Genomic DNA, 23571 nt, shown 5'->3' on the forward strand with positions numbered 1-23571 from the left:
TATATGGGGTTGAGGGAAGATGCAAGACTCAATAAGACACATTTCCTGCCCTTCAAGGAACTTACAGCATTGACCGGCCACCACTTTAACCACTTGGAAAGATGGTGGTGGAATGGCAAAGACTTACTTGGTTTGGCCTGGTGCGATGGTGGTGCAGTTTGCATTCTTGTGACAGGGGTTATTAGATTGACAGATATCAGTCATGCTGCACCCCACTCCAGGCACAAAGTTGTGGTAATGCTCCTTACACTCACAGTGAGCCTTCAGTAGACAGGGAGAGAAAAACAAAGCAGGGTTCTAGTTAGTCACATAAGCTGACTTTCTTCTTCTTCTTTTTTGTTTGCTTCAAAAAATACCCATTTATTATCGTATTGTTTCTGTGGTCAGGAATCTGGGCACAGCTTAGTTTGAAGACCCTTTGCCTCAGGGTCTCTCATGAAGCTACAATAGAGGTGTTGACAGGGGTAGGGGGTCTTATATGTAGGCTCACATGGGAAAGAGCCAATTTGTAAACTCACTTACATGGAAGCGGACAGGATTCATGGGGATGTAGAGAACAGCTTAGGGAATATTGTCAATAATATTGTAATAACCATATATGGTGTCAGGTGGGTACTAGACTTATTGGGGGATCACTTTGTAAGTTATTTATATGTCTATTACGTGTACACCTGAAACTCTTATAATATTGAAAGTCAACTGTAATTGAAAAATAAAATCAAACTGACATTCTTCTCAAATTCATATCTTTATTCTGCCATAAAAACTAACTTGGGGTAGTTCAAACTGTGGGCTTAAACTAGAAGTTGGTCAAAGTGTCTAGAATTGAAAACCATGTCTATCTATGTCATCTGTTTGGAAACTCATATACTTTGTTGGTAGTTTACCTTTTCAGTTTTCTTGTTTGTTAACCCTGGGCCTCACTGGCATCAGGATTCCTGGTTTTAGATTATCTACAGGTGGATAGAAATTGAGGTCCAGATGGGAAGTATTATTGCTCCAGGATAGTGGTTTTCAACTGGGAGTCTCAACTCAAGGGACATTGGGCAATGCCTAGAGACATTTTTGATTTTCACAGTGGGAGAGGGAGTCAGTGCCACTGGAAGCCACGGATGCTGCTAAACACCCTACAATGCTCAGGACAGCCTCCCACAACAAAGAATTATCTGGCTCAAAATACGGTCAATGCCAAGGTTAAGGAACCCTGCTCTGGAATAATGGAAACAATGAAAGCACTGCTTCTGAGTGAGCGATGGAGGGCTTCTAAGACTTGAAAAAACCTGCCCTGAGACACTTTTTAAGAGACAAAGTATATTTTTCACCTCACTCCCAAGGTCGTAGGACCTTGGTTCAGAGTGTAACATGACTTTGCCCATAAGGGACCTCATTTAGAGGATGGGAGTTCAGCCTTTAGAATTTCTCACAAATCTGCCTCAGAAATTGATAGCAGCAATGTTGTGTGATATATTCTTTTTCTTTGGAGGTGAGATTGGGTGGATTCTCTGCAAGGACTGCTGAAAGCATTCCCCTGGAGTGCTGATTAGACTGCTGGGGACCCATGACTGTGTTTGAATTGGCCATTTGACACCTTTCCTCCCACCCAGGCAGCAACGGCCTCCTGTACGGATGAATTTCCTCCACTGAACACTTGATGTGCAGTTATGAGTGCAGTAGGCACCCACTAAATATTTGATGGATGAATGAAATATTAGGGAAAATGCTCTTTCAGTTATACCTCTCAGCAAAGTTCTCCTGACCAGGCTGAATTTTAACCAGTTGAGGTCATAATTTTACCAGTTAGAGGGTCAGGGTCTCACCCCCAGAGTGTCCTCACTGATCCCCACAATCTGTCAGTGCTGCCTGACATTTTATCAGTGTCCATCCCTTTGGGATAGAGTATTTTTGGTTCTAAGAGTCCTCTCTTACCTTGAAAAGAAATTAGACTAGGGGGTTGCTGGTGAAAGTCAATTCCACACTCACCCAAGACTTGGTTCACAGTTAATTTGTTAAACTAATTGTGTATATATTTTGTCAATCAACATATAGGACTGGAGTAGAATAGAATGGAGGACAGTTAAGGTTTGCCTGGGGTTCTTAGAAAGTGTGAGTGTAGAGGACGAGCTGGAGAAGAGACACGCTGAGGCCAGCCCTGAGCACATCCAAGGCTGTCTAGAGAGGACGCCCAAACAGAACATTGAAAGGGAGGATTGGAAGGGCACCAAAAACAGAGTATACCTATGGCACGTTTTTACCTGCGGTGGGTTGTGCTACTTCTATTTGCATCAGTTCCATACATCATTAGCTCACCTGTCCGGGCCCATCATATTTGCACACTGTAGACTTTGCAGGGCAGTTTCCAAAGTTAATTTGGCAGGGGTCAACTGGTAAGCACACTTGACCATCCCCGTGGTAGCCTTCTTGGCATGTACAATTGTGCTGATTTGGTCCCAGGTACGTGCAGCGAGCATGAGGGTGGCAGATACTTTGCAAACATGGATTAATGGCTTGAGAGGCAATGACAAAAGAAAAGGCGGTTACCACACTCAGGATGGAGAAGGGAAACTGAACTGTGAAGGGACTGCCAATCACGGCTCATCCAAGCAATTCAACAATTTTAAGAGAGGGAGTCACAAACCTTTCGTCTTACCCTACCTGATCGCCCCTACCTACCAAACAGATTCATATTTGGCCATCAGAGATTATAACTACAAATATGGTGTTGATATATTATTATGCCATGTTATGCGTGAATGTAAATATAAAATAGCATGAAAAAAAGCACCAATGCTTATAGAATTTATAATATGTACTGGGTTCTGTTCTAAGCATTTCTCATACATTAACTCAGTTAACCCTTACAATCTTCTAAAATAAGTACCACTATTATCCCCATTTGATAGATAGAAAAATGCAGGCAAAGGCAGATTAAAGAATTTGTCCAAGGTCACGTAGTTGGTAATAGGCAGTTCTGGGATTTGAACCCAAGCAGTCTGGCTCCAGTTTCATGATGAGCATTTTGCTTAGAACTTTTTATGTATTTCATTCAACAACATAGAGAGAAATGGAACTGGTCATTGAATTAATATTAGGGAGGTTGTGAGTTTTTTGGTGGTTTTTTTTTTTCTGTTGAGTAACCTAAACATCTCAATTAATAAACTAGCAGGATCTAAACTCTACTCACGCTCGCAGTATTTGCCGTCGCCTTTGTAATTGGGAAGGCATTTGCATTCTAGTTTTGTTTCATCTTCGCTGGAAGGTGAGCATCTGGAATTTTCTGGGCAGAGCAATGCTGCACATTCGGGGATGGCTGCAAAGGAAGATTGTTGAGGTATCTGCACTAGTAGAATAACCAGTTATAAAAAACTCAACAAATGCAATATTCCCTATTATTAAAAGTAATAAAGATGAGCTTTAATAATTAAAAAAATACAGAATGCATAAAGTAAAAATTAACTGTCTTTTTATTCTTACTCTCCCATCCTATTCCCAAAATCACCAATGCCAACAACCAAAACAATACATTTATGTATAAATTTACTTATATAATTTAAAAAAATGGAATCCTGTTAAAATATTTAGAAACTTGATTTTTAATTTAACACTATATTATGGAGGTCTTTAAGGATCTACTTTATATCTCTTAACTGCAAAGTATTTTACAATATTGATGGAACATATATTATTAACATAGTTATTAAAAACTATAAAGAGTCTGACATATTAGTCAACTTATAAAGCTAACAAATTGGGCTGATTCAGTTTCATGGATGGTAGAAGATATGAGACTCCTGGGTCAGAGATTAAGGACATTTTATTACTCTCATTAAGAGCAGTAACCAGAGTGTCAGAATTTTTGTACCATTTCTTCCAAGCCCCAGTTCCCATAGGGCAATGCAAAGAGGGCCAGGCTGAGACCTGACCATATAGTAGATTTCATTGTAGGGGAGGAGCCCTGATTTTAGGAAACCCAACTTTTATTTTAAGTAAAAAAAAAAATTATTTTTTTTGTTTAATAACAGGCAATATATTAATTAGGGCCCATGCAGAGGACAGAAAACACACAATACTTTGAACAGGGGAAGTTTTAGTGTAGAGAGTTGTGAATAGAGAATTGTAATAATGGGGAATTGGTTTGTGGGAGTTAGAAAGAATTCTAAAAAATAAAGGAATAACACAACTATAAAGAGCAACCATTACTCCCGGGCTGAGATAAGTAACCAAGGTAAGTCCTCCTTCCTCCAGGGCTGAGACCCAGATGTCGTTGGAGAGAGCATGGCCTTGGTCACTGGATGGTGGAAAAGGTGCTGAGGTGACTTGATGGTGAGAATTGCTCGTTGGACACTGCACAATGTCTTCTTAAACCTTGAAATCAGATTGGAAACTACACCCTCGTTTCAGTCAAAATGATTTTTACATGATACTTGCTTTTTATCACAGCACTCACTGAAAATGCAACTTTGTAAAGATATGATATCATTGAAAGGACTGTAGTGCTACCTAATGTTGCAATTGTGGCCTAACTCAAGCTAGGAGCTCATACAGTATTCTACAGATGCATCATTGTTTCCCTGAAAAATTTAAAATATCCAGTAGCAGCCTTATGAGTATGATGTGGTACCTTGGGATGCTTGGGGCAGCTTTGTAACCGTAGTGTTCAGCCATTGAATTTTTATTTTTTTCTTACAGCAGCTAGCATTATTGTAACTAGTAAATGATGTACCACAATTTATTCAACCATTTCTTACTGATGGACATTTAATGTTTCCAGCTTGTTTTACTCTTACAAACAATACTGTCACGAATTTCTTTGTATACATGTTCTTACCTACTGGTGCTTACCCCTCCTTTGCTCTGGGTAAATTCCCAGAATTGGGGCTACAGCAGCAAACTGTAAGCACACCTTAAAATTTAATAGATACATTTCCTTCATAGGTTGTAGCAATTCATATTCTCACTATCAGTACTGTAATTTTTCTCACACTCAGAGATAGATATTGTCTATTTTTTTTTTAGCTGAGCCATTTTGCCACCTGTTGGCAGCTCAGCGGCAGCTCAGCTTGGGCCGGGAATCAAACCGGTGACTCTGTTGCTCAGAGCTCACACTCTTGAGTGAGCTCTTAACCAACTGAGCCACTCGGCTGGCCCTGATATTATCTAGTTTTTAAAAAAGATGTTTATTAAAATATAGCTAACATACAATATTATATTAGTTTCAGGGGTACAGCATAGTTATTCAACATTTATGTATCTAAAGAAGTGATCACCATGATAAGTCCAGCAACCATCTGACACCATACCATGTTATCACAATATTATTGACTATATTCCCCATGCTGCACATTACATCCCCATGACTTAATTTGTTTTATACCTGGAAATTTGGACCTCTTATTCCCCTTTGCCTTCCCCCCCTTTTAAAATTTTAAATTACAGTTGACATTTGATATTATTTTGTATTAATTTCAGGTGTACAGCATAGTGGTTACACGTTTGTATAATTTAAGAAATGAACCCCCTGACTAGTTTAGTATCCACCTGGCACTATACATACTTATTGCCATATCACTGACTGTATTCCCTAAGCTTTACTTTACATCCTCATGGCTATTTTGTAACTACCAATTTGTACTTCTTAATCTCTTCACCCTTTTCACCCTGCCCCAACCCTTTTGCATCTATCACCGCAACAAATCTAGTACCCATCTGACACTATACAAAATATTACAATATTACTGACTATACAGTCAATTCCTTATGCTATCCCATACATCCCCATAACTGCTTTGCAACAACAAATTTGTACTTCTTAATCCCGTCCCATTTTTTCACCCACACCCCCAACCCCTCTCCCACCTGGCAACCATCAAAATGGTTTCTGTGTCTATGAGCTTGCTTCTGTTTTTGTTTGTTTATTTTGTTCTTTAGATTCCAAATATAAATGAAATCACGTTGCATCTGTGTTCCTCTGTCTACACTCCACTCAGCACAGCACCTTCTAGGTCCATCCATGCTACTACAGATGGTGAAAACCCATTCCCTTCCATGACCAAGCAATATTCCATTGTATATATGTACCACCTCCTCTTTATCCATTCTTCCATAGACAGACATCCAGGCTGCCTCCACATCTTGGCCATTGTAAACAATGCTGCAGTGAACATATGGATGTACATGTCCCCTCAAGTAGTGTTTTGGGTTTCTTCAGATAAATACCCAGAAGTGGGATTACTAGGTCCTTCTTTGTCTCTTGTTATAGCCTTTTTTTTAAAGTCTACATTGTCTGGTATAAGTATTGCCATCCCAGCTTTTTCTGTTTTTTTTTTTTAATTTCCATTTTCATGAAATATCTTTTTCCATCCTTTTACTTTCTCTCTCTCTCTCTCTCTCTCTCTCTCTCTCTCTCTCTCTCTCTCTGTCTGTCTGTCTTTCAATCAGAAGTGAGTCTCTTGTAGGCAGCATATGTAAGGGTTTTGTTTTCTTATCCATTCAGCCCTCCTATGTATTTTGATTGGAACATTTAATCCATTTACATTTAAAGTAATTGTTGATAGATATGTAGCTATTGCCATTTTATTATTCATAATTTTAATCTTTTTCTCCTCCATCTTAAAGAAGTCCCTCTAACATTCCTTGTAATACTGGTTTGCTGGTGATGAACTCCTTTAGCTTTTTCTTTTTTGTTTGAGAAGCTCTTCATCTGTCTGATTCTAAATGATAGCCTTGCATGCATGGTAGAGCACCCTTCATTGTAGGACCTTGCTTTTCATCACATGAAAATTTTGTGCCAATCCCTTCTGGCCTGCAGTTTCTGTTGAAAAATCAGCTGACAGTTATGGGAGCTCCCTTATAAGTTACTAGTTGTCTTTCTCTTGCTGCTTTTAGGATTCTCTCTTTGTTTTTAAACTTTGTGATTTTAATTATAATGTGTCTTGGTGTGGGCCTGTTTGGGTTCATTTTTTGGGAGGACTCTCTGTACTTACTGGAATTATGTGTATTTCCTTTGCCAGGTTAGGAAAGCTTTCAGTCATTACATATTTCTTCAATTAGGTTCTCAATCCCTTGCTCTCTCTGTTCTCCTTCTGGTATTCCTATGATGTGAATGTTGTGCTTGATGTTGTCCCAGAGGCCCATTAAACTCACTTCTTTTTTTTTTGGATTCTTTTTCTATTTGGGTGTCTTCTGATATCTTGTCTTCCAAATTGCTAATTCGATCCCCTGCTTTATCTGGTCTGCTGGTGACACCTTCTAGTGCATTCTTCATTTCAGTTATTGTGTTCTTCACTTCTGACTGGTTTTATTTTTATGGTTTCTATGTCTTTTTTTTTTTTAAGATTTTATTGGGGAATTGGGGGAGGGGAACAGACAAGTTGCTGTCGTTTTGTTCTTCAGTCTAGTTGTGGAGGACGTTGCTTCACTGGCCCATGTTGGTATTATCATTGCACTCTTCCTGGGTGAGGCAGATTGGCCGCCGGCCCCTGGATGGCCGCTCACAGAGGCTCTTGGCAGCTCATGCTGGCTGCCAGCCACACGGTAGCTTATAGCAGCCCACTGCAGCCTACGCAGTCCCTGGTGACTCACGGCAGCCCAGCTCCAGGTCGATCTGTTGTTCACCATCTTAGCTGTAGAGGGCGCAGTGTCACTGGCCCCCATGTGGGATCCGAGCCGGGGCCCTGTTGCTTAAAGCTGGCGTCCCAAGCCAACTCTTAACCAACGCGCCACTTGGCCGGCCCTTCTATATGCCCTTTTTTATGCTTGCTATCTCTCTGTTAAACATCTCACTAAGTTCCTTGAACATACTTATAACTATTGTTTTGAACTCTGTCTCTGGTAGGTTGCTTGCCTCCATGTTGTTTATTTCTTTTTTTGAAGTTTTCTCCTGTTCTTTCATTTGGGATGTATTCCTTTGTTTCCTCGTTTTGGCTCTCTCTCTGTTTGTTTCTATGTATTGGGTAGATCTTCTGGGTCTCCCGGTCTTGGCTGGGTGGCCTTATGTAGTAGGAGCCCTGTAGGGCCCTGGCACAGTCTCCCCGGTCACCTGTTTCGGGTTCTTCAGGACTGTTCCTTGTGTGGGTTTTGTGTGCCCTTCTGTTATAGTTGCGCCTTGATTGCTATTGGCACTTCAAGGGATGGACCTGGCCCTTAGGCTGATTGGCTGTGGGATTTGGCCACACCTACAGCTTATGGGCTGCTGTGTGGAGGGAGGGCTTATCCCACTGAGTGAGATTTCCCCAGTGGGCTCTGGCACCTGGTTAAACTACCCTTTGTGTGTGCCACTTGTAGGGCTAATTGCGTGGTGCTCTGCTGTGGTCTGAAGCCAACCTCCAGGTATGTTGGTTCTGGGGCCTCTTGGGAGGGGCCCCAGTGCAGGCCCAGATCAACAACTGCCTGTGACCAGCTGGTGGCTACCTGATAGGAGCTCCAAAGTGATCTGCAGTTGTTCACTGCCTGTGCTAAACCTGGAGGCACGTGGGAGAGGTCATGCTGTGAAGGAGGATGTATGCCACCAGTACCGGGCTTGGGGTAGCTCTGCAAAAAGCCAGGATTCTGAGGCCTGTTGCTACCTGCCATCTGCCTTAATGTTCAGCCACTGATAAAGCCTTGTGTGGTACACCATTTGGGTGAGACAGAGTGTCAGGAAATAACTAGAGTGGGAAGAGTTGTGGTCACCAGGTTAATGTAAATTCTGATTTGGTGACAGTGCTGAGTTTGGAGCTACTCAGCAAAGGTCTCAGAGCACACGGAGGCCAGTCATCGCCTGCTTGGGGAAGGGGGCTCCAATAGTTTTCCAAGGAAGAGTGCAATGTGGGTGGGGCTGGCTGCTGCAGAAAAAGTGCCTCTGGCATTGGGGAATTGGGTGGGGTGGGTTCCCAGTGAGTCAGCAGAATGCAGTAGCTTCTTGGCTACTTTTCATTTCTTCTCCTGAGAACTGGCTGCTCCTTGTCCAATTTTAAAATTGGGTTCATGGATTTATATTGTTATGAAAACCTTTCGCCATGTGGATTGCAAATATGTTTGTAGCAGTCTATTGTTTAGCTTTCGACTCAACAGAATAATTTTGTCATTTGCAGGCAAACATGTCCGTGTTCTCCATTTGGCTGGCCTCTGGGCTGGGTCTCCTGTCTTATTAAGAAGGCTGGGGAATATGGCTGAGTGAGGTCTGCACAAGGGTCATCCTATCCACCTGAGTTTCATTCTTCTGTAGATTAAAACTGGTTGTTTGCACGCCTGTTTCCTCCACAGGAAGAAGGCAGGAGCTGTGTTTTATTCATTCCCTCTTACTAGCATTGCTCAGCTCCTCGACAGCTTTCAATAAAATGAGTTTAAATTGATTGAATTTGAATTTTGTCCAATCCCTTCATCTTACAAAACAGAAGAGTAATATCCAGAGGATAAGTTATGTGAGGCTAGTTCCACAGGCAGAATGTCCAATTTCTTAAGGTCTACGCTCTAAATTCACCCTTCATTACCTGCTCTATGATCACGGATAGGACTCTGAACATTTCTCCATTACAGTGATATGTTAAGCTTGGGCAGTAGAGGGTGCTGGAGGGCCATGCAGGAGGAAGGGGTTCCTCTTCCTGGTTCTGTTGTGCAGTGTTGCACTTCTGCTGTTTGCTGGCTGCTGCTGCACAGTCTGTCAGTTGTGTGGATATGTGAGGACATCCAGTGATGCTCTGCTCCAGCCATGCACTCAGAGTGCACAGTTCATCAGTGACCTTGCATCCTTGTTCTGGACCCAGTGACCACCTTCCCACAGCCCACCCCCCACCAGACATCACATACTCCAGTTTAGCATGTACAGTGTCCCAACTGTGTGTTCACTCATCAACCTTGCTCATCCGTGCCCTGGAGGGTTGTTGCTTGCCTGCAGGGTGACTGTGGTCCCATGCTGGCTTGGCCAAACCAGCAAATGTCTCCTCTAAGTGGCTGTCACCACACCTCCAACAAGATTTGAACCCAGCCATGGGGATAGCTATCCCCTCCCACCTTTGTTCTTCCTTAGTTATGCTCCCTCAGCCCTAGAGTTCGCTTTGCATTTTCATTTTTATAGCCACTCTCCTATCATAGCTTACGAATTCTTTATATTAAATTTCCCTTGTTTCCGTCACTCTGTGGTTCCCATTTCTTGATTGGACCCAATGTGATAGTTTGCTTAAAGAATTTCAAGTGATTGGAGACCCAGCTCTCCTATTTATTAGTTTTGCGACCTTTGGCGAATCACTTAGCATCTTTGGAGCTTCCATTTCCTGTTAATATGTTCTGTCTTTGAGAACATGGCTTACGAGGTGCCTAACTTGCTGCAGTGGCCACACTGGTTTCCCAGTTTTCCATCTTCCTCCCCATTCTGTCTTTCGCACTACCATCAGCTTGCCCTTCCCGAAACACAGCCAGAGCCACGTCACTGCATTGCTCCAAACCTTCTGAGACTTCCAGTCTTTTCTGCCATCTCTTCTCTCCCCTTCCCTCCCCTCCCCCTCCCCTTCTTTATCCCTCTTCTCCTTTTTTTAAAATTTTTCTCCCTTTTTAATTTTTGGTTTTCTTCCAGCAAAACATTTGATGTAGAGCCCCAGTACGTGAATATGCAATGGACATGCATACATCTGTGCCCATTTGGTCTGGTGTGGCATTCGGGAAACCAGCGGTACTTACGCTCGTCACAGTTGGGGCCCGTATATGCAGAGTAGCACTCACAGGTTCCATCACCGTCGCGTCCACTGTTGCAGACTCCATGCACACAGTTGCACACTGCCGACAGAAAACGGGGACTTTTTTTATATCATTTTGATGTTTTGTTCAATAATCTAAGAATATGATTGTCATGGATTAAATTTTATTTCCCCAAAGGATATGTTGAAATCCAAGCCCTCGGTACCCCAGAATGACCTTATATGGAAACAGAGTCACTGCGAATGTAATTAGTTAAGTTGAGGTCATACTGGCATAGGGTGGCCTTGGTCCAGCATGACTGGTGTCCTTATAAGAAGAGGAGAGGGCACAGACCTATGAGGAGAAGGCCACGTGATGACAGAGGCAATGATTGGAGTGATGCTGCTACAGGCCACGGGACACCTCGGGGTGCCCTAAGCTGGAGGTAGCAAGGAAGGCTCATCTCTTAGAAGCTTTGAAAGGAGCCTGGCCTCGCTAACATAGTGTTCTTCGATTTCCAGCTTCCAGAGCCGAGACAATAAATTCCTGGTTTTTTAGCCACCTAGTTTGTGGTACTTTGTACCAGCAGCTCTACATAACTAATGAAGTGACTTAGCTTGATTATTGAGGTTCTGATGCCCCCTTCCATTCTGCAGCTGAGGCACATGCCTCCCTCGCTTCACCCTAGAACTGGCCCTGCACTTGCCTTTATTGAGCTCTTACTATCTACAGAGCATCCTGCCACACGCTTCGTGTGCATCATCTCATTTCAAGCTGACAGCGCCCTGTGAGGTGAGCATCACTAACACGGTATAGCGTATGAAAAATGAGAGCAAACGAGCTCAAGCACTCGTGGAAATAAGTGAAGAATTAAATCAGATTGGCAAGTGTCATCCTTCCTTCAAAAACGGATTTGCCGCTGTTTCTATTTTAGCGAAGCACTTTGATGTCCACCTGGGGCTTAGCTTTTGGAACAGATGAGTTTCCAAGAGAAGGCAAATTGGTCATGGAGATAACTGCGGTGAGGAGCGGGTGTATCACTGGCTCAGCAGAGAGGACCGTTCAATGGCCCCAGGTCCTACCTAGTGGCAGGCAATGAATTAGGCACGGGGGATAGAAAGATGAGTAATTCCCAGTATTTAAATTCAAGTTCACAGTGTGGTGCAGAAGCCAGACCCTAAGAGATACAATGTTGTCATAAGGTCAATGGAAGAAGGCGAAGAGGTGGAAGAGGGGAGGTCAGTGTGACTCAGCCCCTGCTCCCAATTTAGATGCTCACCGTAAGAGCTGTCCTTGTCACTAAGCTCCTCCTCTGGGCTCAGGAACCTGCCATGAGCCCCTCCCTGTGTCCTGCCTTCCAGCACAGCCTCTGAGCTGGATTAACTGCCTTGGCACAACTTTAGGGACCTTCTGACATGCATCTCAGGGCTGCAAGCCACTGCCAATAAAGTGTCCTTGGGACGGAGAAGTGAGTGGCAAAGGGATTCTCAGATGTCATTTAAAGAGCCCCTGGTATTTGTTACAAATCTTTAGAGACACTCAAAACTTGAGGTGTGTGACTTTAAAGTGGTCAAAGCCGTGGCCACTGGGTTAGAAGGACAGTGCACAAAGCCCCCTGTGCCGGGCTCCTGGGCACAGTGAGCTGCTCCTTCACCCGTGTTCCTGTAGCATCCTGTGGTGCTGTGCACACTGGGTCATAACCGTCACCCGTGTTTTCAGCTCCTTGGGGGTGGGAACCTAATCTCTCCCCTATTTGGATCCCCCTCACCTGTCAGCGGTCTGATGGTGGACGCTGGCCAGTGGCAAAATGGTGCAATGCTTGGGTGTCCAGGCTGTAGAGTCAGACATTAAGGTCAAATCCTGCCTCTGTCCCTATAATAGCTGTGTGACCTTGAGAAGCCTCTCTGTTTCTTCATCCATAAAATGAGGAATCCAGCTTGAAGGGTTGTTGTAAAGGGCCGAAGAGATCACGTATGTCCAGCCTCTTCCCACACTGCCTGGCACACAGCAGGTGCTCAGCAAATGCCAGCTGCTGCTAATGAACAAGGCATGATTGTGGGGCTGATTTGAAGGTCATGCCAGAGAAAGTGGGCTTTGCATTCTGCCCCAACCAGGGGTGAGGTGCTGAGCAGGCGAGAGCCTTGACAACGGACATGAAAATCCTTGGCTAAGGCAGCCCTAAATCATGTCTAAATTAATCACCAGTCGGGTAGGAGAATGCTCCGGCATCAGGTTAAAGTCAGCGTTAAAAATAAACTGCAGCTAATAGAGCTGTCCTACTTACAGGCAGAATCACCACCTCCGAGGGACCAACAACTCAGTGGATGAAACAACACTGGCACCCAGTGGATGCCCGGCTGCAAAGGTTTGCAAGGTCCCCTAGCCTTTGCCAGTGAGAAATGACCAGCCATCACTGAGCCATTCATTCATTCATTCATTCATTCATTCATTCATTCATTCATTGATAGGTGAGTGACTGTTCGCCTTACTGTTGGCTGGCTTTTGTCCTCGTTTAATACTTGCTTCCATTGACTGTTTGTGCCATGCTGCTGAGAGCATTGCTATGTTGTCAGCTCTGTGCAGCAGGTATTATTATTCCTGTCTTATAGATGCAGAAGGCTTGCAGAGATTAAATAGCTTGCCCCAGCTCACACAGCAGCTGGGGCTGGTTTTAAATGCAGGCCAGTCTGATTTCAAAGCCTGTTCGTCATCATTATATGTCCTAGAGCTGAGCTTTACAATATGGTAGCCACTAGCCACATGTGGCTATTTAAATTTAAACTAAGTAGCATGAACTAAAATGTAAAATTCAGCTCCTCAGTTACACTAGCCATGTTTCAGGTCCTCGTTGGCCACGTGGGACAGAGGCTCTGTGGGACAGCTCAGATACAGAACCTTTCTGTCCCCACATGAAGTTCTGTTAGCACCTAGAATTGGGAACTTTTTCTCCCGACTTTTAGTTTAGGTGTGTAACTTTCTTAACAATTTAGGTCTCTGACCAATCTTTCTCCCTTTCACTTGCCCTCTCTCCATGGCACAAGCGAGCGTGAAGAAACGCTACTTTATTTAGAAATGTTTGGAATCTCCATGTCCATCTGGGCCCATTGGCAACCAATACCAGTTTCCAGGAGGCAACTTGGATTCATTTTCTTTCTAAATTTTCATCCCAAAGCAATTACTCTGTTTTCTTGAGAAGTAAGCAATGCTAGATACTGCCTTTCTTCCTTCCCATTTCAATATTTATTTAAAATATGTGATTTAAATTCTAGTATTCTGGTAGGGAAAGGCCAATTTAGGAGACATGCTATTTCTAAGCAATTGATTGACTATATTTTAGTTTAATGTCCTTTAGTATCATGTAATCTTAAAACCATACAGAGTACCAACATCTGTTTTAAATTTGCTTTTGCTGACTCTTAGAAAATAATCTTTTATGGAGTGGTAGGTGAAGAAAGATTGGGGGACACTAGGGAATAATCGGGAATAATAATAGTTACTAACATTTATTGTGCACCGATTATCTCATTAAATCTTCATCTGGGATAACCTCATTTTATGGTCAGGTGATTAGTAACCTTAATTCTATCTGCTCCTTTAATTCCTCCTTGCCATGTAAGGTACTATAGTCTCAGGTCCAAGGGATTAGGATGTGGGCATTTTTTGGGGGGAGGGGTCACTGTGCTTCGTGTGGACTCTGGCTCCGTCTCCCCTCAGGTAAGATAACTCCGAGATGAGTATTCCACACCCACTCCGGAGTTCCCCAGGGCATTAAGCTCTGTTCATCCACACTAGTCTCTGGCTTGACAACACACCTATTATTTCTCCTATGTCACTTTCTTAGTGTTTGCTGGGGTCACCTCTTAAATAGGCTACTGGTACTGAAATCCTTGTTTCAGGGTCTACTTATGGGGGGGGGGCCCAAAAATAGACTGGATAAACGAGTGTCAGGTTTGTTTGGTTGCTTGTTTGTTTTAATCTGCAAAATGGAACCAACAATCTCTGATCACCTCAGGCTTTTATTTGTGAACTCGCAGAAGGAAAGGACAGGTTAGAATGCGGAGGGACCTAGGATGGAAGCAGGGGCCCTGGGGAGCAAGTCAACGCTGAGACCAGGATCTGGAAAGCTCTTAGGGAGACACTGGGCAGGGAAAGAACAGTGGATGTGCATCCTGGAGCCTGGAGCGAGGGAACCGTATGCCCCCAGGTTAGCCAGGAAGCATCACTGGTGCGTAATACTGACAGAAAGGACTGAAAACCACAGAAAACACTCTCTTTTTTTTTTTTTTAAAAACTGGGCTTTATCAGATTTGTTGTCAACTCTGCTTTGCCTCTGTAGACTTGGTTACACATAACTATTCCGTGTTTTCACCCCAAGGAACGGTCTTTTGGGGGTCTTTAGCTGTATAAGCCACATTTAGACTGTCAACCTTTCCAAATGCATTTGATTAGACAAAAATCAGACATACCTGCTGAGCAGTTGGGTCCAAATAAACTGTCATCCTCACAGATTTCACAGGCTGTTCCACCAAACCCTTTCTGCAAAACACCCCAGGGAGATGACATCAGACCCAAAGTGATCTATGTTTCCCAGGAAGCCCACTGATTTCTCACTGATGGCCTGGTCAGCATTTGCTGCTCAAATACATCTTCCCTCTGTGCTTATCGTGAAGTGCCTGCTTTGTATTCCCCCACGCCTCCTTTATTCTTTGCTGTTTTTGTGTTATAATGCATATGTTAACCCTGTATCATTTTTTTTTTACTGAGTGTGGAGCTTTTCAGCAGAAATCTGCTTTGTCAGTCCAAAGATGTAACTAGAGAGCCAGTGCTAACAGCCACATCATAATTTCACCAAAGGATAAAATGAAAACGCTCTCAATGTTGCATTTCTGAAGGTAGTTGAGCTCATTTTTTTTCAGAAGGATTTCTTTGTACTTTAGTCATCTAGAAAGTCTTGCAAAACTCACTTTCATGGGCTAACAAAGAAATTCTTCAGCTAGCAGACCCAGAGCTTGACAGTGGGTGATTATTTACAGTGACAATGACAATTTCTATAGCCCTGTATAGTTTCACAAAGTATTTTCACAGGTATGATCTCATTTCTTTTTCAACCAAAGTCATCACATAGGTAATATTATTAAACCCATTTTACAGATGGATATGCTTAAGGCTGAGCAGTTAACAGACTCACTCAAAGGTCCTCAGCCTTTAAGAGGTCACTTTGTTGCAGATTGCCTACTCTTTTTACTAATCTCGCTACTTCTTAGAGACTCCATCTAATGTGTGTCTATTTAAGGAGGGACAACAGGTAAGGAGAAGGAGCAGAGTCAGGGACAAGGACACGTTTCTGAACTTACTTGGCACAAGCAGGTTCCATTTCCTTCCATGCCTTCCACACAACTGCCCCTGCCACTGCACGGGGACCTCGCTCCTCCTGGGCACTCTAGGGAACCAAAGGACTCAGATTCATTCATTCATGACTACACAGCTGCATTCTGCAAGGATGCATTAAGCACCTACTATGCGTCAGTTACTGTGCAGGGATAAGAAATAATTGAAGACCCTGCTGGTGTCCCCTGGGATTACATAGGGGAGGCAAGTGAATCATAATGTATTAGAGTCAGGCACTATAATCGTAGGCACCAAACTGCTATTTACGCGTATTCTTATATTCTTGAGCATTTGCTATCCACTTTACAATTATCTAATTAAATCATTCCCATTGCAACCCGCAGGGGGTGCTATTGGTGCTGGTTAGCAGATAAGGAGGCTGAAGTTCAGAGAGGGCACATAATTTGCTCAAAGACACACACTGTACAAGTTGCAAAGTTGGGAATTCAGCTCACCCCTTAGCATGTGTTTAAGGCCAGGCCTCTTAGTTAGTATGCTAGACAGAATTTTGAGGAAGACCAGAAAAGGGAGCTATTGGTGCTGCCTTGGGGCATCTAGGAGACATTTCTGAGCAGGAATTATTTAAGCTGGGGTTTTGAAGGCTCAGTAGGAGTTGGCCGTGCTTGAAAGGGAAGGGCATTTCAGGAAGAAGAAAGGGCAAGTACAAAGTCTCAGAGTTGTACAAGGGTACCGCCTGTCCTGGGAATGATAAGAAGTTTGCTGGGGCTGGAGCTTGGGAGCTGGGGTATGGGAGAAGTGGTAGTTGATGAGGAATAATAGGACAGTTGGGGCCAATGAACAGAAAGCTTTGTATGGCAAGCAAAAGAATTTATATTTCACTCAGAAGCTGATTTCAAACAAGCGCCGATTTTGCACTTTGGGGCTGTGCTAGACCTGAATTGGAGCTTTTATAAACATTTATTAGAGGATTTCAGTCATTCACTAAACATTCAGAAAATACTTACTACAAGCTAAGCATTGTGTTACATATTGGGGCAGAGGGAGGGACATTCAGCTAGCAAGTCAGAAATCACAAGGGCCCGAATCAAATAGGGCGTTAAAGTAACGATAAGTGACAGAAGTGTAAGATGCTACTGTGATGAGGATGAAACAAATTTCTGTTACTTTTTATACTTGCTGTTGTTCTACTTTCTACATGGATTTAGTGCCAAATTGGATGAGTACCATCCAAATAAGGGGTCTGGGCTCTTAAGTACCAAGCAGAGATCATACAATGGCCACGAGATGTGTTTGTATGAATGAGGCAGGATCAAATGTCATACCAAATTTAAGTTAGCAAGGTATATGCCTTCTGCAAAACAGCTAACGGTATGGAGTTCTAGATAATAATAAAGGATGTGTGCATTTACCACTCATAGCTACCTCCCGATGTTAAATCCTATTTTAAGCCCCATTTTCTAGATGAGGAAACTGAGGCATGGAGTAATAAAGCAGCTTGCCCAAAGTCACCCAGCTGTCAAGCGGTAATGAGAGACGCACTTGCCCCTCCTCTATGGAAGTGTCCACCTTCTTGCCCTCTCCTCCCCACCACCATCCACAAAGACCTTTGTTCAGAGCTCTCCTGTGACACAAGCTTGCTCTTCCATATATCTTCCAAGAAATCAGCATCCATAGAAACTGGAAAAGCAATTCTTGGAAAAAGAGACTTCTAAAAAACAGACCACAGAGGGAAGCCATCCATTCTCTCAGCCAGACACCCTGATGGCTCGCCTGAGTTACTAGGCATGTTCTTTAAAAGAACATGTGTAACTTGCAGGTACTGGGAGGGGAGAGAGTTGAGTTGCACACTTGTAGGCTATGTTCTCTCTGGCTCCTCTGTTTGTTTCTTATTTTTTTTAAAGATTTTATTGGGGAATTGGGGGAGGGGAACAGTGCTGGGGAATCAGGGGAAGGGGGACAGATAAGTTGCTGTCCTTTTGTTCTTCAGTCTAGTTGTGGAGGACATTGCTTCACTGGCCCAAGTTGGTATTATCACTGCGCTCTTCTGGGTGAGGCAGATCTGTTGCTGGCCTCTGGACGGCCACTACAGCAGCTCTTGGCAGCTCACACCAGCTGCCGGCCACACACGGCAGCTTATGGCAGCCCACTGCAGCCCCACTGCAGCCTAAGCCATCGCCAGCAACTCATGGCAGCCCAGCTCCAGGTCGAGCTGCTGCTCACCATCTTAGCTGTAGAGGGCAGTGTCACTGGCCCTCATGTGGGATCCGAACTGGGGCCCTGCTGCTCAGAGCTGGCATCCCAAGCCAGCTCTTAACCAGCGCGCCGCTCGGCCGGCCCCTGGCTCCTCTCTTTCTTTCCTGCTTTCAGAATATTAGGAAACTGCAGGATCTAAATTGTACACTTGGAGCCTGTGGTCTTTCTTTTTTACAACAGTGGCAGAGCTAGGCTTCAAACACAGGCAGGTAGTCCAGAGTCTTCCACAATGTCCATCATCATGCTACACATAAATCAAGCCCTACTGTGCACCAGAGCCACAGCACAGATAGCAGAAACGCTCATGAGGTGAGTGAGAGAGAAGGCACACTGACACGTAGCTAATATTGATAAATCACTTTGAAAACCAAGATGTCGCATCAGCTAGGGCAGTGGCTACATGTGATGCAAGAGTGTCACAAAAGGGCGGGGACTTCACAATCAGAATGTTCTTGGTTCAAACCCCAGGTCAACTCTTTGCTAGCTGTACCCCTTTGGGAAAGCAATGCCTGGCTCTGGGATTCAGTTCAAGTGTCGTCCTGGCAGGTTCTGGTAGGGATGGGAAATATTAGGTGCTCAATAAATGGTGGTTGTTATTATTTAGAGTGGATACTCGCCATCTGCTCCAGTTTTGTTCTTTCAGATTGGCAGTATAACAGGTACCAACACTCAGAAATGCATTATTGGGCACCAAGTAAGGTCCTGGGTGGACTAGGTGAGTGCACAGACCTGGTCTCTATGTCCATGGTGGGGAGAGTGTCATGGGTCAACCGATAATCACATAAATACTGGTTTCCAAACTGGGATCAGGGTTGTTGAGGGGAAGAGACCTAGAGCACTCATCACTTCACCTACTGGAGGTTACCAGCATTTACCCAAAACGACCTAATCCTGAATAGCCCCGTTGACCTAGATCTGAGGGCTATAACCAGATCATTAAGGAAGGGCCTTAATAAAGATGGGTCCTTATTTTAAAAACAGCAGCAGGAGGTGAGGATAAAGAGAAAGGGAGAGAGCCTCACGAAGCAGGTACCAGGTAAGCACGTTGAAGTTCACCTGAAAACCTACTGAAGGACTTGAGTTCACAACACCTGACGTGAGGTGCTAAGAGAACATTTCTACAGAGCACCGACTATCACACAGCTCTTTTCCCATTTCCTCTTGACATTAGGCCCTTCTTGGGCTGAGGTGGTATTTTTAGAATGTGGCCCAACTCTGGGCAGGACCAGGAAGATAGAGAGGTGACAGCTCTGCCACTGTTCACTTCTCTGGGCCCCCACGCCTCTCCCTAGGCATGCAAAGGGTTCTCTGAGAGACCTCAAGCTTGTTTTCTGGGCCGGCTCAGGAGAACACAGAGCCTCCTCCACCCGGAGGCTCCACAGTCAGTGCCACCTTGCAGAAATGCCCTCCCAGGCATTGTTACATTTGCAGGCGATGATGCCTGAATCCCAGTCGCCCACACTCGCGTTCCACGAATAGCTTCCTCTGTGCATTGAGTCAACTCCTCTCCCATCTCATATCCGTCCCTCTGTCCACCCCAGCTGACTACCCTGGACGTGCCCTTCCTACCCGAAAAGATGCTCTCCCTAACTCCTCCTCCACGGCAGTCTCAAGTTTTCCATCCTCTGGTTGTCCCCTCCACTTGGCGCATGCCTTGTGATAACATATAGAAAAGAAAATGGGGCAGAGTCGCCTACTGAGAATATAACCATATTCTAGGCTACAAGCTGATCATGGAGGAATTGGAGAGCTTCCCCCACCCCAACTCCTAAGAGTGTGACGTTGTACCCTTTTTCCTTAGGGGACAGTTAGCAAGCCTTTCTTTCTAAATGTGTAGGCAGGTGTTTCCCTAAGGGTACTCACTGGACCATCTGCGCCTAATCCTCTGGGAGGGGGGATTGTTACCAAGGCAGATTCTTAAGGCCCTGCTCTCCAGGGACAGTAGCCATGAAAATGCACCTCTCACGTCTCTATGGTGAGAGCATAAATTCCCTGAAACCCACCATGCTATTCACGAGGCCATCCTTCCCATGGCAGCTTCCAGCAGTGAGCGAGCCTGGCAGGGATACCAGGGCAGGCCCATTCTTGCAAGACAGAGGACTCTTCTGTTGGGTGACTCTGGCTGGTGGACTCCCCGTCAGCTTTACCAAATTTTCTGAGAGCTCCATGTGGTCTAAGACTTTCCCATCTGACCTTCTTTGGCTCCCTCGCTTATTCACAAGGGTCGGAGCGCCACGCTTGCTGGATGGCTCCCCCTGCATCTCTTGGCTTCCTTCTCATCTTCCCTTGGAGGTGCTTCTTTTACTTAATCTCTTGCATCTCTAGCCCTGCCTTGGCATCTGCTTTTCACAGGACCTGGGCGAATCCACCAGAGCATAGAGAGCCTTTGTGCACATTAAGAAAAGCTTCTCCAACCCCCACTGCCCTTGTCAATATACCCAACAGACGAGGCTTGGCAAGAAGATGAAACGAAAATTGAGAGGTGGCCCTTCCTCAGGGTGGACCAAGAGTGTATGGCATGGTCAGCCAAGGATGGGCTGGATTTCAGTCCATACTCACCCTGTTGGTCAGTAGCAACCAGTTTTAATTTTATGCCAAGTTCGGCCCTTTACACCCATCAAGTGGGGATTTCTGGGCGTAAGACCCAGGAGTATGTGTTTTCATAGGCTTGACAGTAATTTTACTGCACATTAATGTTTCAGAGCTATTGGGTCGGCCGGAAAAGTCAATGTGAATTTTCCCAGACAGGGAAGGAGGTGGAGGTTTTTATGCAAAAGTGTAAATTTCTTTCCTGCTTCTCTAATCATTTGCTATCACCTCAGGGCCCCCATTAAGAAAAAAGATGGTGAAATTGACATTTTCAGCAACCACACTTGGAAGAGAGATTAAAGGATTTGCTACAAAGGCACATTCCTGATGCATTGTGAGGCTCACATAGCTGATAAGGCTATTTTAGGTCATTATCACATTTCCCTTTGGTCACCGACACTCCGGTGGTCTCTTGCATTGTGACTTTCCTCATGCAAGAGGCTTACCGGTTGTAAGCTGTCAGCAGATCATCAGCTGTTCTGTTTCTTTAAAGGAAGATAATGAACTTCCTGGCAAGTCAAGGCCAGGGACCTCCCTGTAGCTTTATCTCCCAAGGAACTCTAGAGGTGCTTACTCTACGTCACCATCTTTGTTTAAAAGCTTGGCTCACAGTGCTAGGCAGAGACGCTGTGCCGGTATTCAATTTATAGCTCTGGTTGAAACTGTCTGTCTGGGAAAATGTTGTGAAATAGGTTTCTCATGTGAACTCAGCATTATTTGTCACTCAGAACCGAAAAAGACATGCCTAAATGACTGATTCTAAATCTGTATAGTCTGTTATTTGCAACCTGTGCAGTGGATGGCGAGGAACATAACACCAGGAAAGAAAAAAGTGGTCTGAAAATGCAAATAACATGACACACACAAAAATTAAGTGTGAATAATTTGATGACATTGACCTCGAAAAGAAGAATCAAGGTCATTTCCCTTTGAAACAATCCGATTGTTTTGCCACCTTCTTTTTCCATTACTTTGAGTTATAGCACAAATTCATTAACATTCATGGTGGAATAAAATGAACTGGCATGTTCAAATAAAAAAAATCTATTTCATCTCAAATAGAATATTGGTTGTTCAAGTGTATTAAGTTTCAAGGTTAAAACTATGTTTTTGTGCTAATGAGAAAAGACATCCATATGCAGATTCGATAAAGCAGTACAAGTTTTAATGAGGGAGAAGCACGTTAAATATGGATAGAAACACCTTTCTTATGTCAGGATGATATATTTTTTTTTCCCCAAGTGAGAATTCATGCCTTAGTCTTAATTTTAGATGATGACGAGTAATTTTGTTTTCATTCTGCTTTTTTGAGTTTTCCAAGTTTTCAGAATTGATCATAGAGTTAATTTCTTACTTGAATCAGGTACTATTAAAATAATTTAGAGAATAACTCAGCGGCGTTGAGTATGAATGTATTTCTCGATGCATTAAAAAAATAAGTGGAAATGGCACTTGCCTTGGAAAAAAGGCCATTCCAGAGCTTGTACTTTCTCAAAAAGAAGGATGGACACACCTGTCAGCAGCTCTGAAATGGCCTTATCCTGGCAGAAATGTAAAGCGATTATCAAGATCTCGTCTGTCATCACCACGAAATGTAAGAGGTGAAATAACACAGCCACATAGAGGATTTATCTCTTTCCTGAACCAAAGGAAGGAAGGAAGCCTTTTTTGAGACATTCAGTACGTTTGGAAGATGAAGATAAAGGGAAGTACGTGTTTGCCCCAATGAGAGGACAGCAGAAAGAATGTCCACCACGCCTTGGTTTTCAGATGTTTTGCTTCTGTGGCCTCCAGACCTAACAGGAGGAAATGCCTGAACGTTCAAGGGACCCTCTGACTCCTTCGATGGCAGGTACGAGCCTTCCCACATTTGCACGTAGCACAGTGTGACGGCATGAAACCCACTGAAGGTTTTCACCCTTGTTTGCCTGCTCAGGATTTATGAGTCACCCACAGTTGAAAAAAGGCCTCGGAGAAAGGGCTTCATTTTATTTGCCTTTTCTTATTGGAGGTCTGTTTTGACTATGATTTGCTCATTCGTTTATTCATAAAACTTTTACAAGATGTCTTCTTTGTGTCCTACACCTTGCCAAGTAGTTTCACCTATATCAACGTTTTAAAATCTCTAATATGGTTTTATAAAGTAGGACTATTTACCCCCATTGACAGCTAAGAAGACTGAGGCATAAGCAGGAAATAACTTGCCCAAATCAGGAATGATGGAACTAAATTCAAACCTAAAACTTGGTAAAAGGCTCAGGGCTCTTTTCCTCTCCTGACTGGGGTCTGTAATTCATTCTGTTGTACCTGCTGATGTTTGTTACTGTATCTCGGACAAATCCTTTTCTTGTCTATGGTGAGTCTGATTCATAACTTAGCATCAGATTTGCTTTTGTGGGTTAGAAAGGAAAAGTAAACCTAAAAGTTCTTTCTATTATATTAGGGTGTATATAAGAATGGGATGTGCTCATGACCACATTTAGCACTAAAAAAAGCTCTGGGACTCTGGAAGTCTGGGTTAATCACTTGATTCTGATGTAATAAACTCTGAGAAACACATTGTGCCAACATGCTTGGGTGAAACTGAGAGCAGAACAGTTAACAGAGAGTAGGGCCAAGATATCCTAAACCCCAAACCTTGACCTTTCCAGGTAAGGAGCATAATCCAGGCATTGACTGGGAGGATTGAAGGGAGTACCAATCAGAAGAGAAATTACAAAAACATTTAGAAAA

The 23571-nt window shown here is 43.8% G+C and overlaps 2 protein-coding genes across 2 annotated transcripts in view; one reads left to right on the forward strand and one right to left on the reverse strand.

The window, feature by feature from the left end:
* Positions 1-23571, forward strand: part of NT5DC3 (5'-nucleotidase domain containing 3) — a 204881-nt gene that overhangs the window by 174847 nt on the left and 6463 nt on the right. The gene's annotated exons all lie outside the window — the stretch shown is intronic.
* The window catches only part of STAB2 (stabilin 2), a 145820-nt gene that overhangs the window by 115839 nt on the left and 6410 nt on the right, over positions 1-23571 (reverse strand). Inside the window, exons 4-9 of the mRNA XM_019651878.1 lie at positions 16002-16087; positions 15114-15183; positions 10651-10746; positions 3182-3307; positions 2308-2504; positions 128-261 (exon numbers count right to left, since the gene is read on the reverse strand). Of these exons, the coding sequence (XP_019507423.1) occupies positions 128-261; positions 2308-2504; positions 3182-3307; positions 10651-10746; positions 15114-15183; positions 16002-16087 (709 nt within the window). The remainder of the gene's footprint in view (positions 1-127; positions 262-2307; positions 2505-3181; positions 3308-10650; positions 10747-15113; positions 15184-16001; positions 16088-23571) is intronic.

This window comes from Hipposideros armiger, unplaced genomic scaffold (assembly GCF_001890085.2).
Source record: "Hipposideros armiger isolate ML-2016 unplaced genomic scaffold, ASM189008v1 scaffold_168, whole genome shotgun sequence".
Taxonomy (NCBI): domain Eukaryota; kingdom Metazoa; phylum Chordata; class Mammalia; order Chiroptera; family Hipposideridae; genus Hipposideros; species Hipposideros armiger.